Consider the following 13,858-nt stretch of genomic DNA (forward strand, 5'->3'; position numbering starts at 1 on the left):
GAATTTAAGAAATTCTTCTATATATAATAAAGTGACTGCATAGTTTCCTCATTGCCATTTCCATTTCTTTGTTCCTGAATGTATAGATGATTGAATGGAAAAACGGAGTGAGAACTGCATCAAAAACAGCAAGGAATTTGTCTAGGTGTGACCTGGGGCAAGGCCAGATATAAACAAAGATGCAAGGACCGAAGAACAAAATCACCACCATGACATGAGTTGACAAAGTGGAGAGGGCCTTAGATGAGCTACCTGAAGAGTGTTTCTGAACAGTGATGAGGATAAAAATGTAGGAGATGATCAATATGAAGAATGATCCCAGGGATATGAATCCACTGTTGGCTGTGACCATGAACTCCAGCCTGTAGGTATCTGTGCAGGCAAGTTTGATAAACTGAGGAAAATCACAGTAAAAGCTGTCTATTATATTAGGACCGCAGAACGGCAATTTTGCAACAAAAAACAGTTGAACGATAGAGTGACTCAAGCCATTACCCATGCAGCAACCACGAGCAAAATACACTTTTTTCGACTCATAATAGTGAAATAGTGGAGAGGCTTACATATGGCAACATATCTGTCAAAGGCCATGGTGATGAGCAGCACCATCTCCACACCACCAATGATGTGGAGGAAGAAGATCTGAGTGACGCAGCCACCAAAGGAGATGACTTTACGATTTCTGAAAAGGTCATAAATCATCTTGGGAGAGATGACAGAAGAAACTCCCAGGTCAATGAAGGAGAGGTTGGCCAATAGAAAGTACATGGGGGAGTGTAAGTGAGGGTTCATCGTAACAGTGAGCAAAATGAGGGAGTTTCCCAACATGCTTGCCACATAGAAAACAGAAGAGAACACAAAGAGGAGAAGCTGGATCTCCCAGGAGTTGGTGAGTCCCAGGAACACAAACTCTGACACCACAGAGTGATTCATTCCGTCAGTTGATTTACCAGCTGTAATATTTCCAGATAAAGCAAAAGGAAACTAACATAAGAATATTAATCATTCTCCATATTATAATGATTAATTACTCAAGGATAGTCAAACTGTAAAGACTTTAGATCCCCACATTTTCTTCTCAGGACCATATCAACATTAAATAATTATTTCACCTGTGGCCACCTAAAGCAGTTGAGTCACTTCCACACGCAATATCCCTTTTACCACAGCCCCCAGGACTGCTCATCTACAAATAAGAGAATGAAACAAACATGGTATCATAGTAGATGTGCATGGCAAAGATTGAGAGGGGAAGGGAAGGGGGGATAGTGCACAACAAAGAGAAAAGGAAAGAAGAGGGGGAGATGGATTTGCCTGAACACACTGGTTCTAACTTTATTGTTCATAAAACCATTCTTCAGCCTTTCAAGTTGTGTTATTTCTTAACCTCACTTCATCTTAGGCACATAATATGTGTCTTGAACCATTTTATATCACTATCTACAATCATATCTGCAATTCACACAAAGCCCATGGAGTAGAGGTGTACATGGGAGAACCAGGCATGGGGCATAGGGCTGACTCTAGGGTATGATAGGTCCAAGGAATGGCAGAATGGATATTCACAGCACAGGGTATCTGCATGGGCACTTAGGAAAATAGGTGAAATAGTACGTAGTGTGGTTAGCAGCTAGGACATGGCCAAGATGTTATGGGAAATAAAGGAACTTAAGGAAGTCAATTTGATTTACCGATCAAGACTCTTCTCAATTTCTGAGGTTCGTGATATAGCTTGGTTATAGCTATTGGAACTCTACTTTTAGAATTTGCTGGGGATGAAGAAATAAACACTCATGGCATTGTTGTCCTAGAATAACTAGCCCTCTCCTGTTCCTCCCTCTCCCATAGCCCCTTTTGACTTTTTATCTCTTTGCCTCAATCCTCCTATGTCTGTGATCTGGTGCTACAGCCAAGTCTTTTCTGGCAATAATTTGGGGTACTACATAATCTCTCTGGCTTCCCTGGTGGCTCAGAGAGTAAAGAATCCACCTGCAATATGGGAGACCTGGGTTCGACCGCTGCGTTGGGAAGATCCCCTGGAGAAGGACATGGCAGCCCACTCCAGTATTCTTGCCTGAGAATCCCCATGGACAGAGGAGCCTGGTGGGCTAAAGTCCCTGCAGTCTCAAAGAGTCAGAGTGAGCAACTAAACACAGCACATAACCTCTCCAGGTCTTACCCAGTTTTGCAGGGAATACACTGTTACCACATGGAATGTACATTCTTCTTGACTGTGCATCCCCATGTCAAGCTCTCCTGTTTCCGTAATATGTACACACGCAGCTAAAAGCTGGAGTGAGTTGAAAAGGGGGGAGGCAGGAGCATAAATTGTAAAGGAATGGTAAGATAAAGGTACATGAATGCACAAAAAATCTCAGACCTGGAACTGAAGGGGCAATAGAAATCCAAGAATAGAAAAAATGGATCTCAATGTTTGGCTTTTAATGTGGGCATTTATATACACACATACCTCAGTGTTCATAATTAGTGAAACTGGTCATAAAACTATTATCCCAAAGCATCAGTACTGATTTTGTAGCCCAAAGTAATTGTTTACAATATCATTCAATATCACAGTAATCCAAGTCTATGTGCTGACCAGTAATGCTGAAGAAGCTGAAGTTGAATGGTTCTATGAATACCCACAAGACCTTCTAGAACTAACACCAAAAAAAGATGTCCTTTTCATCATAGGGGACCAGAATGCAGAAGTAGGAAATAAAGAGACACTTTGAGTAACAGGCAAGTTTGGCCTTGGAGTACAAAATGAAGCAAGGCAAAGGCTAACAGTTTGCCAAGAGATTATAATGGTCATAGCAAACACCCTCTTCCAACAACACAAGAGATGACTCCACATGTGGATATCACCAGATGGTCAATACAAAAATCAGATTGATTATATTCTTTGCAGGGAAAGATGGAAAAGTTTTATACAGTCAGAAAAAACAAGACTGGGAGCTGACTGTGGCTCAGATCATGAACTCCTTATTGAAAAATTCAGACTTAAATTGAAGAAAGTAAGGAAAACCACTAAACCCTTCAGGTATGACCTAAATCAAATCCCTTATGATTATACAGTGGAAGTGACAAATAGGTCAAGGGATTAGATCTGATAGACAAAGTGCATGAAGAACTATGTATGGAGGTTCATGACACTGTATAGGAGGTGGTGATCAAAACCATCCCAAAGAAGAAGAAGTGTAAAAAGATAAAATGGTTGTCTGAGGAGGCCTTAAAAATAGCTGAGAAAAGAAGAGAAGCTAAAGACAAAGGAGAAAAGGAAAGATATATCCATATGAATACAGAATTTCAAAGAATAGCAAGGAAAGACAAGAAAGCCTTCCTAAGTGAACAATGCAGAGATATGGAGAAAAACAAAAGAATGGGAAAGACTCGATATCCATTCAAGAAAATAAGAGATATCAAGTGACTATTTCATGCAAAGATGGACACAATAAAGGACAGAAATGGTATGGACCTAACAGAAGCAGAGAAGATAAAGAAGAGTTGGCAAGAATGCACAGAAGAACTATACAAAAAAAGATCTTAATGACCCGGACCACGATGGTGTGATCACTCACCTAGAGCCAGACATCTTGGAGTCCAAAGCCAAGGGGAGAAGCATCACTCCAGACAAAGCTAGTGGAGGTGGTGGAATTCCGGTTGAGCTATTTCAAATTAATGATGATGCTGTGAAAGTGCTGCACTCAATAGGCCAGCAAATTTGGAACACTCAGCAGTGGCCACAGGACTGGAAAAGGTCAATTTTCATTCCAATCCCAAAGAAAGGTAATGTCAAAGAATGTTCAAACTACTGCATGATTGCACTCATCTCACATGCTAGGAAAGCAATGCTCACAATTCTCCAAGCTAGGGTTCAACAGTACATGAACCGTGAACTTCCAGATGTTCAAGCTGTATTGAGAAAAGGCAGAGGAACCAGAGATCAAATTGCCAACATCCACTGGATCATAGAAAAAGCAAGAGAATTTCAGAAAAACATCTACTTCTGCTTCATTGACTATGCTGAAGCCTTTGACTGTGTGCATCATAACCAACTGCGGAAAATTCTTAAAGAGATGGGAATACCAGACCACCTCACCTGCCTCCTGAGAAATCTGTATGCAGGTCAAGAAGCAACATTTAGAACTGGACATGGAACAACAGAGTGCTTCCAAATTGGGAAAGGAATATGTCAAGGCTGTATATTGTCATCCTGCTTATTTAACTTATAAGCAGAGTATATCACATGAAATGCTGGGCTGAATGAAGCACATGGCTGTTTAGTTATGAAAAGCGTGATCCACTAATAAAAACAGATCAAGGAATGCTGTAATATTCATATATGAAATCCTTGAAGCTCATTTAAAATAACTGAAATCTTGGTAGCAATAAGAAAAGTTATGGTGAATGCCTTTTAAAGTATTGATTAAAGGAAAAAAATCAACATAGAAGAATACTATTTAATAGTATGCTTCTAATAAGTGACATAAATAAAAGCCATGGGTGAGTGATAACATTATCATTGTTATAAAATACCCAAGACCCTGTTGAAGAAATTTCTTTTTGAGCAGCAGAATAAAGAACTTCGAAACAGCAATAATCATGTGAAATTGATACCAATGAAAAGAGTAATGACCTTACAGCGTCACTTCTGCTATCACTGGGGTCAGAGATAGAAAGCCAGTGAATACTTTGTTAGTTAGAATACAAACTAACAAGTTGGCCTAGTTTTTTTTTTTTTTTCCATCTTTTTAATCTAAGGTGAGAAGAAAGGAATTAACTGTGTCAGGTGATGGATGCATTAATTATCTTGATATTGGCAATCACTCCACAATGTATATGTATATGAAATCATCACACTGTACACTTTAAACAGATACAATTATACTTGTCAATTCTTCCCCAGTAAACTGGGGCAGGGATGGAGAGCTGAGAGCTGAGTGTTATCCTAGATTTCTCACTTCACATAGCTCTGCCTGAGTATTATCATTGATAAAATAAAGGGGTCAGAACACATGATCCTTCAAATTTCAGTTATAAAATTCTACAATCCTATTATAAAGTCAACAATTATCTAGGTTATCTATTGGAAAAAACCAATCAGGTATTATGGCAGTTTGGTAGATAGTTTGAGACATGAACATTAACCAAGTACAAACAGGGAAAGAATAACAGTGAAAAGGAATAATATTCTAATTTCCAACATTGAATTATTAAACACCTTCTCTGTTTGGCACCTTTTGGAGATAAGACAATTGGATGTGGTGGATTAAGATGATGATCAGCTTTCATTTGAAGTATTTTACATAGTAATTATACAAAGTAGGAGCTATACATTTCTTAATTATTAAAAAGACAAGATGAAATACTCACCACCCAGAGTTATCATGAAGAGTAAATAAAACAATTCATATAAAACATCCAACAAAAGCTGGAAACATAGAAAACTACAATGTAAGCTCTCTTTAATATAGCAACATGAAAAATCCCTAAACATAACCTAGTACATAAAATTAGTAGAGGCTTGAAACGACATTTTTTCTGCTGTCATTAAAGGTAGAGCTAAATATCCTTTATCTGTAGAGTATTTAGGACATCTTGCTGTAACTCACAAGCTGATGGCAGAGTTTCTTCATTGCTGCCTTCATCTCTTTGTTCCTGAATGTATAGATGACTGGATTCAGAAAAGGAGTGAGAACTGCATCGAAGATAGCAAGAAACTTGTCCAAGTGTGATGAAGGGAAGGGCCAGGTGTAGAAGAAGATTAATGGCCCAAAGAATAAGACCACCACAGTGACATGAGCTGACAAGGTGGAGAGGGCTTTGGATACGCTACCTGAGGAGTGTTTCCAAACAGTGACCAGAATGAAGATGTAAGAAATAATCAGTATGAAGAAGGAACCCACAGAGATGAGTCCACTGTTGGCGGTGACCATGAACTCTAGTCTATAGGTCTCTGTGCAAGCAAGTTTAATGAGTTGGGGGAGATCACAATAAAAGCTGTCCAATACATTAGGACCACAGAAGGGCAAGTCTACAACAAAAGCCAATTGGGCCACTGAGTGAATGAGGCCAAGGACCCAGGCGGCAACCAACATCAAAGCGCACATTCGTGGGTTCATGATGGTCAGGTAGTGGAGAGGCTTGCATATGGCCACATATCTGTCAAAGGCCATGGCGATGAGCAGCACCATTTCTGTGCCCCCAATGGCATGAATAAAGAAGATCTGAGTTAGACAACCTCCAAAAGAGATGGCTTTGCGTTTTCTGAAAAGGTCATAAATCATTTTGGGAGCAGTGATAGAGCAACCCCCCACATCAATAAAGGAGAGGTTGGCCAGCAGGAAGTACATGGGGGAGTGCAAGCTAGTGTCAGCACTCACAGAGAACACAATGAGGAGGTTTCCCATCAGGCTTGCCATGTAGAACACAGAGAAAAAAAGGAAAAGAAGCAGCTGGATCTCCCAGGAACTGGAGAGTCCCAGGAACACAAACTCAGACACCACGGAGTGGTTGGCTCCACCCATTGTCTCTGCAAACAGAGGTGACTCAATTTTACCTAAAAAGAGAATAAAAATGAAATCAACCTTGTGAGGAGTCCATGACCGCAAGAAAATACTGTCAAAATTCACACAGCCAAACACATATAATATAACCTCTTAATATTGTAGAGCAATTATCCTTCAATTAAAAAGTTGTTTTTTTTTTAAAAAATGCCATTGCAGAAGATATGCAGTGACTATTTCCCACAAAGCACTGCTTCTAACTCCCCAGCCTCTCTAGAATTCTCTAGGTTTTGATAAAAGAACTAAATATTCTGCTGAATCAAAAGGCTTATGGGAAGCAGGAGTGCCCTGGAACACCATGAGGGAGGAAAGAGGAAATAGAAATGAACTTATAGATTTTTCTAACAGTTTGTTATCTCATGCATGGATTTCCCCAAACTCCAGAAAATTGTGATGATGTCCATTTTCTTTACCTTCTGACTACCTCCGATATGAAATGCTATCAGTTTCATTGATACTCTCTTATGTTTAAAGCTAAACATATGGCAGTTTTATCAAATCATAGTCATCTTTTCCCCATAAAGAGAGAAGATAATGTAAAAACCTTAAAAATGTATCTGGCTTCTGTAGCTCAGCTCAAGGAGTGGAAGTGATCACAAAGCCTGAGCTGTGAAAGCATATGACAGAGCTAGGACAAGCCAGAAAAGAAATCTGTGCTGCAGACTCCAAACATGGATGAGATAATGCAATGTAGCAAACAAAATCCTGTGTTACATTAGGAGATCATTGTCCATGCCATGTTCACGTTTCATGGTTCATGGAATGTTGGCAAGATTGAAAAGAAGACTGTACTTGTAATTGGGAAAGTTGTGATCAAGCTCAAGCCCGAAGTTCATGGGAAGTTAGAGTAAGTTCTTTCTCCCATCCCTTCCACACTCAACTCACTTCTTGAACTCAGTTCCATCATCTGGAAAATAAAGGGGACTGAGTAGGTGATGCTAAGTAATCCTTTCAAGTGTAACATTTCTATGACTTTATAACACAGTGCCAGCCCATTAGGTACAGAACCTCACCGTAATGATGGTATTCCCTGCATTGGAGTGCTACCACATTCACCACCTTTTCCCTCATCTGCAGTTGGTTATAAATCCCATATCCCATAAAATCCTTCTCCTTGTATTCGTTTCCCTCTTCTCTAATTGTTTTTGTTCCACTTACACTTATTAGCATATTATTGTTAATTTGCTATGTCATTTAATCTTCCCTTTATCATAACAGTCTGTAATCAATCAGCAGATATTTTCTAGATACCTACTAAGCCCAATGCAATGTCCCAGGCCATTATGGGCTTCCTGAAGTGTTAAAATATTTACTGCCATTAAGGCATTTACATTTCAGCACATACTAAAATACAAACAAAAAATTCTTACATCGAGAATGTCAAATCAGTAGTATGAGCATAGAAGTTTTGAAGCAGAAAAGATACACGTGAGCCAGAATGATCAGGGCTGTCTTCAGAAAGAAATCAAGACTTATGATGCAGTTTAAGATATGGATATAAGTTATTTGGATATACAGCTTCATATCTGACTCTGAAAGAGTTGTTAAACATAATGAGGGAATAGCTCCCAGTCTGAAGCAGTGTTTGATAAGCTATCAATGAAAATAACGAGAACAAGCCAAAATAAAAGAAAAACAGTGACCACCAGGGCCAAGACACTACAATAACACTTTTACTGACACTATCTGTTTGGTACTTACAAAAACCATAAAAGTTATCAGCTCCTTTTCACAGTGGAGGAAATCGAGACCATGAGAGGGAAAGCCATAGATTAGAACAGCAAGTGGTAGAACTGACACTGATTCCCCGATCTGCCTCTTAACCAGTATATAGAGAAGACTTTTCTCATGACTTTCTGATTATTTAACATAACACAGCCATAATTCTTCCTGGCTATTGTAGTAAAGGGCAAATCTGTGTAATACCTGCATCTCAGAGCTCCTGGTTGAGTTCCCAGACTGCTGTTGCTTTAATCCACATGAAGGTCTTTAACTTCCTAAGGAAGAGGCTCTGCTCGTAGTGCTGTCAATAACAGAGGAAGCAAAAGTGCTCAGTCTCCACATCCAGAAAGAAAATAAAGCCCAGCACTACACTAATTCGAATTCTGTTCCCACTTACAAAACTGTCTCCTGCCTTTTGTAATTCCCTTTCTTGGATCTCAGTCTTAGAGAGCAATGGATAAACAGAAAAAATATTAATAATAATTTTGGTTTCTAACTGTACGTGCTCTTTCTCATTGGTGTTAATTCTTACTCATTAAGCTCAGCTGAAGCTGCTTCTATTGTACAAGGTAACAATTAACTGATTTCTTTACAAAATGACCCTGTCACCAGAAACGTCTGTTGAGACTTGGTCTTTAGGGACTTCAACATTGTATACCAATATCCTCAAGTTATTTCTGAATTTGTCACCACCTACTCATATAAAGAGCTGACATGTGACTGTTACCAAAGAGTTAACCATATTCAACTTTTATTGGTTAAAACTAGCATTGCTTCATGTACAAATAGCTGTAAAAAATGCTATTATTGGGAAAGATCTGGCTAATTGGCACACAGGAGAGTACTGACCAAATGATACTGCAGAGACATAGGATTGCCAATATGACTTCATTTATTCAAGGGAATTGTGACCCAGAATACTACCACAGCAACAGAGGAAGTTATGGATTAGCCACAAACGGGAAGAAAAAGAATTCAGAAAACATTTTAAACACTATTTTGTTTACTTAATCTGAAATATTTATTTCCTGGGTAAGGTTAAAGAATTCCCAAGAAACACATAAATATACCTTTGTTATATTCATAGCAAATCAACTTCACCCACGAAACTTAACAGAAAACAGGGAACTTCATAGAAATCTCTATTGTGTGCATGTGTGTGAATTATCTATAAGGCTATTATTCTGTTTTACATTCAAAAACTGGCATAATCTACATGGAACACTATTTAGCTTAATTCAGCTACATGGCCCATAATTTCACATCAAAAAGAATACTTTTAACTCAGAGAATAACTACTGTGTTGGACTTCATTGTAGATTGTGAATCAGAAAACTTAAATTCTATTCATGTTTGTTCAGTAACTCACTCTAACTTCAGATGTTTCACTTCATTTCTCTATAGTAATATTTCCTCATCTGTAAAATGAGCAGGATATAGAAAATAATTTCTACAGTATCTTCCTGTTCCTAAGCTTCCTATGTTATGAACAGTTATATATATTCATTGAATCATGGGGAGAGGAAAGGTATAAAATATAAGATCAATTATTGAATATATGGCTTAGCAAACATAAGAAATAAAAAATTCAGCAGATAAGTGAAATTCAATCTTGACAATTTGTTTTTACTAATTATCATGGAAGTAGTAAATACAAATGGTAAGAAATAGTATATCTGTTTAGTGTGAAGGGTAGAGAGGAAAGAAAAGCTTTTTGCATTATGTACAACCCTATAGTGGCCTGACCAATTCTGATGGCTCACAGAAGTAAAGGGGGAGAAGTTTACAAAGAAAGAAATTAAATGATTTTAAAAAAATTCTGCTAAGCTAGAACACAACTTCATTCATTCATTGACATGAAGTTCTTACAAAGAGTTGTTGCAGGAAAAGATATACCACATTTTAAATAGAGCTAGCAGCTATGAGTATAGATTTTTAAAGTACTCATCACAAAAGAAAGAAAGAGAGAGGGGAACAGATAAAGAAAAAGAAAGGAAGGGAGTAGGAAAGGAAGAAGGGAGGGAGAACGGAAGGAAGAGAGGAGGGAGGGAGGAGAGGAAGGAGAAGGGAGGGAAGCAGAGGGGAGAGGAGGGAAGAGGAGAGGATGGGAGAAGAGACAGACACTATATTACCCGTGGAGGCTAGGAACGGGAGGGAAAGAGCAGGGAGAGAGGGTCAGTCTGTAGTGACCAGGGCAATATTCCTTTGTGTATGGAACATCACTCTGTCTTCTCCTTACCTATCTCCACCTCAGGTTCAGAGAGAGAACTTACAACCACAAACAGCGGACCCAGAATGAAGAGTAAACCCCAAGCTAGGGAAACAGAAAAATGACTCATTTGGAACTCTCACAGTAAATTTTTATCCCAAAGAAATACCTAAGAAAGAGAAAAGAGAAAGGAGGGATTAGGAGAAAGAGAGAGGGTAAAAAGAGACATAAAACAAGATACTGGAGCAAAATATAATTTTGTAGTAGGAAAGAGTGTAAGATTACCACAAGCAACTATGCTTTCTAAACTATAAAATGCTAAATAAATGTGAAGCAGTTTGAAAAAGAAAAAAGTTTTGATTTCAATTCAGAACCTTAAAGATAAAAAGAGCAAACACAAAATCTACACAATTAGAAAGGACAAAATAAACATCAAAATGAATGGCAGAAAAAATACAGAAAAATGTTTCCACAGAGCAGATGAAATGGGGACCAAATATTTCACCATGAATTTTCTAAACTGACAGGAGTGATCTTTACACACACACACACACACACACGCACACAAAAGAAATAGAGATTTAAAATCTCAAAATGATATGACAGGATTGTTGCATCTATGTTCATCAGTGATATTGGCCAGTAATTTGCTTTCCTTGTGTTATCTTTGTCTGGCTTTGGTATCAGGGTAATGGTGGCCTCGTAAAATGAGCTTGGGAGTGTCGCTTCCTCTGCAATGTTTTGGAAAACTTTCAGAAGCGTGCATTTTACCTCTTCTCTAAATTTTTGATAGAATTTGCCTGTGAAGCAGTCTGGTCCTGGACTTTTGATTGTGGGAAGATTTTTAATCACAGTTTCAATTTCCATTCTTGTGATTGGTCTGTTCATATTTTCTATTTCTTCCTGGTTGATCCACAAATCAATCAAAGTGATACACCACATCAACATATTGAAAAATATAAATGCATGATTATCTCAAGAGATACAGAAAAAGCTTTTGACAATATTCAATACCCATTTTTGATTTAAAAACACTCTCCAGAAAGTAGGCATAGAGGGGACCACCTCAACATATTAAGGGCCATATATAACAAACCCACAGCAAACATCAATCTCAATGGTGAAAAACTGAAAACATTTCTTCTAAGACAAGAAACAAGAAAAAGATGTCACTCTTAACATTATTATTCCAAGTTTTGTTTTGAAAGTCCTAGCCCAGCAATCACAGAAGAAAAAGAAACAAAAGGAATCCAAACTGGAAAAGAAGTAAAACTGTTACTGTTTGTAAATGACATGATACTATACATAGAAAATCCTGAAGATGCTACCAGAAAACTGCTAGGACTCATCAATGAATTTGGTAAAGTTATATCATGCAAAATTAATACACAGAAATCCCTTCCATTCCTATGCACTGAAAACAAAAGATCAGAAAAAGAAATCAAGGAAATAATCCCATTTACCATTGTATCAAAAAGAAAAAAATACTTGGGAATAAGCCCACCTAAGGAGGCAAAAACCTATACTCAGAAAACTGTAAGATACTGATAAAAGAAATCAAAGATGGCACAAACAGAGGGAGAAATATACCATGTTCTTGGATTGGAAGAATCAATATTGTGAAAATGACTATACTGTCCAAAGCAATCTACAGGTTCAATACAATCTCTATCAAATTACTAATGGCACTGTTCACAGAATTAGAAGAAAAAATTGTACAATTTGTATGGAAACACAAAAAACCATGAAGGGCTGAAGCAATTTTGAGGAAGAAATATAGAGCTGGAGGAATCAGGCTGTCCCTGACTTCAGATTACACTATAAAGCTGTAGTAATCAAAACAGTATAGTACTGACATAAAAACAGAAATATGGATCAGTGGAATAGAATATAAAACCTAGAGATAAACCCATGCACCTATGGTCTTCTAATCTATGACAACAAAAGCAAGAATATAGAATGGAGAGAAAACAGTCTCTTCAATAAGTGGTGCTGGGAAAACTGGACAGCTCCATGTAAAGAAATGAAATGAAAACACTCCCTAACACCCTACACAAAAATAAACTCAAAATGGATTAAAGACTTAAGTATAAGGACAAATAATATAAAACTCTTAGGGGAAAACATAGGCAGAACACTCTTTGACATAAACTGCAGCAAGATGTTTTTAGATCCACCTCCTTGGGTAGTGAAAAGAAAAATAAACGAATAGGACCTAATTAAATTTAAAAGCTTTTACACAGCAAAGGAAACAAAGACAACCAAAAGAAAGAAGACAACCTTCAGAATGGGAGAAAATATTTGCAAAAGAAACAACAAGGGATTAATCTCTGAAATATACAAACAACTCATGCAGCTCACTATCAAAAAGCAAACAACCCAATCAAATAAAGGGCAGAAGATCTAAATAGACTTTTCTCCGAAGAAGACATGCAGGTGGCTAAAAACCATATGAAACGATACTCTTATGTCAATAATTATTAGAGAAATGCAAATCAAAACTACAATGAGGTATCATCTCACACCAGTCAGAATGGCTCCCATCAAAATATCTACAAACAGTAAACGCTAGAGAGGATGTGGAGAAAAGGGAAAGCTCCTACACTGTTGGTGGGAATGTAAATTGCTATAGCCACAAGAAGAGTCTGTAGTTCCTTAAAACACTAAAAATGGAACTACTGGATGATCCAGCAATTGCACTCCTGAGTATATATCCAGAAAAAATGAAAACTCTTAATTCAAAAAGATACATGCATCCCATGAAGTGAAGTGAAGTGAAGTGAAGTGAAGTGAAAGTCGCTTAGTCGTGTCTGGCTCTGTGACCCCATGGACTGTGTAGTCATGGAATTCTCCAGGCCAGAATACTGGAGTGGGTAGCCTTTCCCTTCTCCAGGGGATCTTCCCAACCCAGGGATCGAACCCAGGCCTCCCATATTGCAGGCAGATTCTTTACCAGCTGAGCCACAGGGGAAGCAGAATTATTAACTAAAGTGTAGATTTTATTTATATTTAACAAAATTTTATGCGAGTGTTTATTATTTGTTTTCATACTTTATTGAAGACTCCACATTGTACTTAATTGCATTGTGCAGCTTCAGGTGCTTGCAACAAGTTCTGGTAAATTCTCTTTTAACTTTTATTCTATTACATATATTTTCTAATTTTCCTTGTTTTTGGCTTTCTTAGATACATGCATCATTTAAAGAGGACATTTAATTTCCAAATACACGAGATTTGTTAAAGCAGCTTTGATAATAATTTCTCATTTCAATATTAATTTCTCATTTAAATGCTTTCCTCTCTGAAAACACTCTCTGTGTTTTTTCAGTCTTCTAACTTTACTGAGGCTTTCAATGGC

The 13,858-nt window shown here is 37.8% G+C and overlaps 1 protein-coding gene and 1 pseudogene across 1 annotated transcript; both read right to left on the reverse strand.

Moving 5' to 3' along the window:
• Positions 1-4: 4 nt before the first annotated feature.
• Positions 5-942, reverse strand: LOC122705247 (annotated as a pseudogene).
• Positions 943-5,591: 4,649 nt separating this feature from the next.
• LOC122705215 (olfactory receptor 4F3/4F16/4F29-like) lies at positions 5,592-6,539 on the reverse strand. The gene has a single exon (XM_043920453.1). The coding sequence runs from the start codon at positions 6,528-6,530 to the stop codon at positions 5,592-5,594; it is 939 nt and encodes a 312-aa protein (XP_043776388.1). The 5' UTR covers positions 6,531-6,539.
• Positions 6,540-13,858: the final 7,319 nt, after the last annotated feature.

The sequence above is a fragment of the Cervus elaphus genome, chromosome 12, assembly GCF_910594005.1.
Source record: "Cervus elaphus chromosome 12, mCerEla1.1, whole genome shotgun sequence".
NCBI lineage: Eukaryota > Metazoa > Chordata > Mammalia > Artiodactyla > Cervidae > Cervus > Cervus elaphus.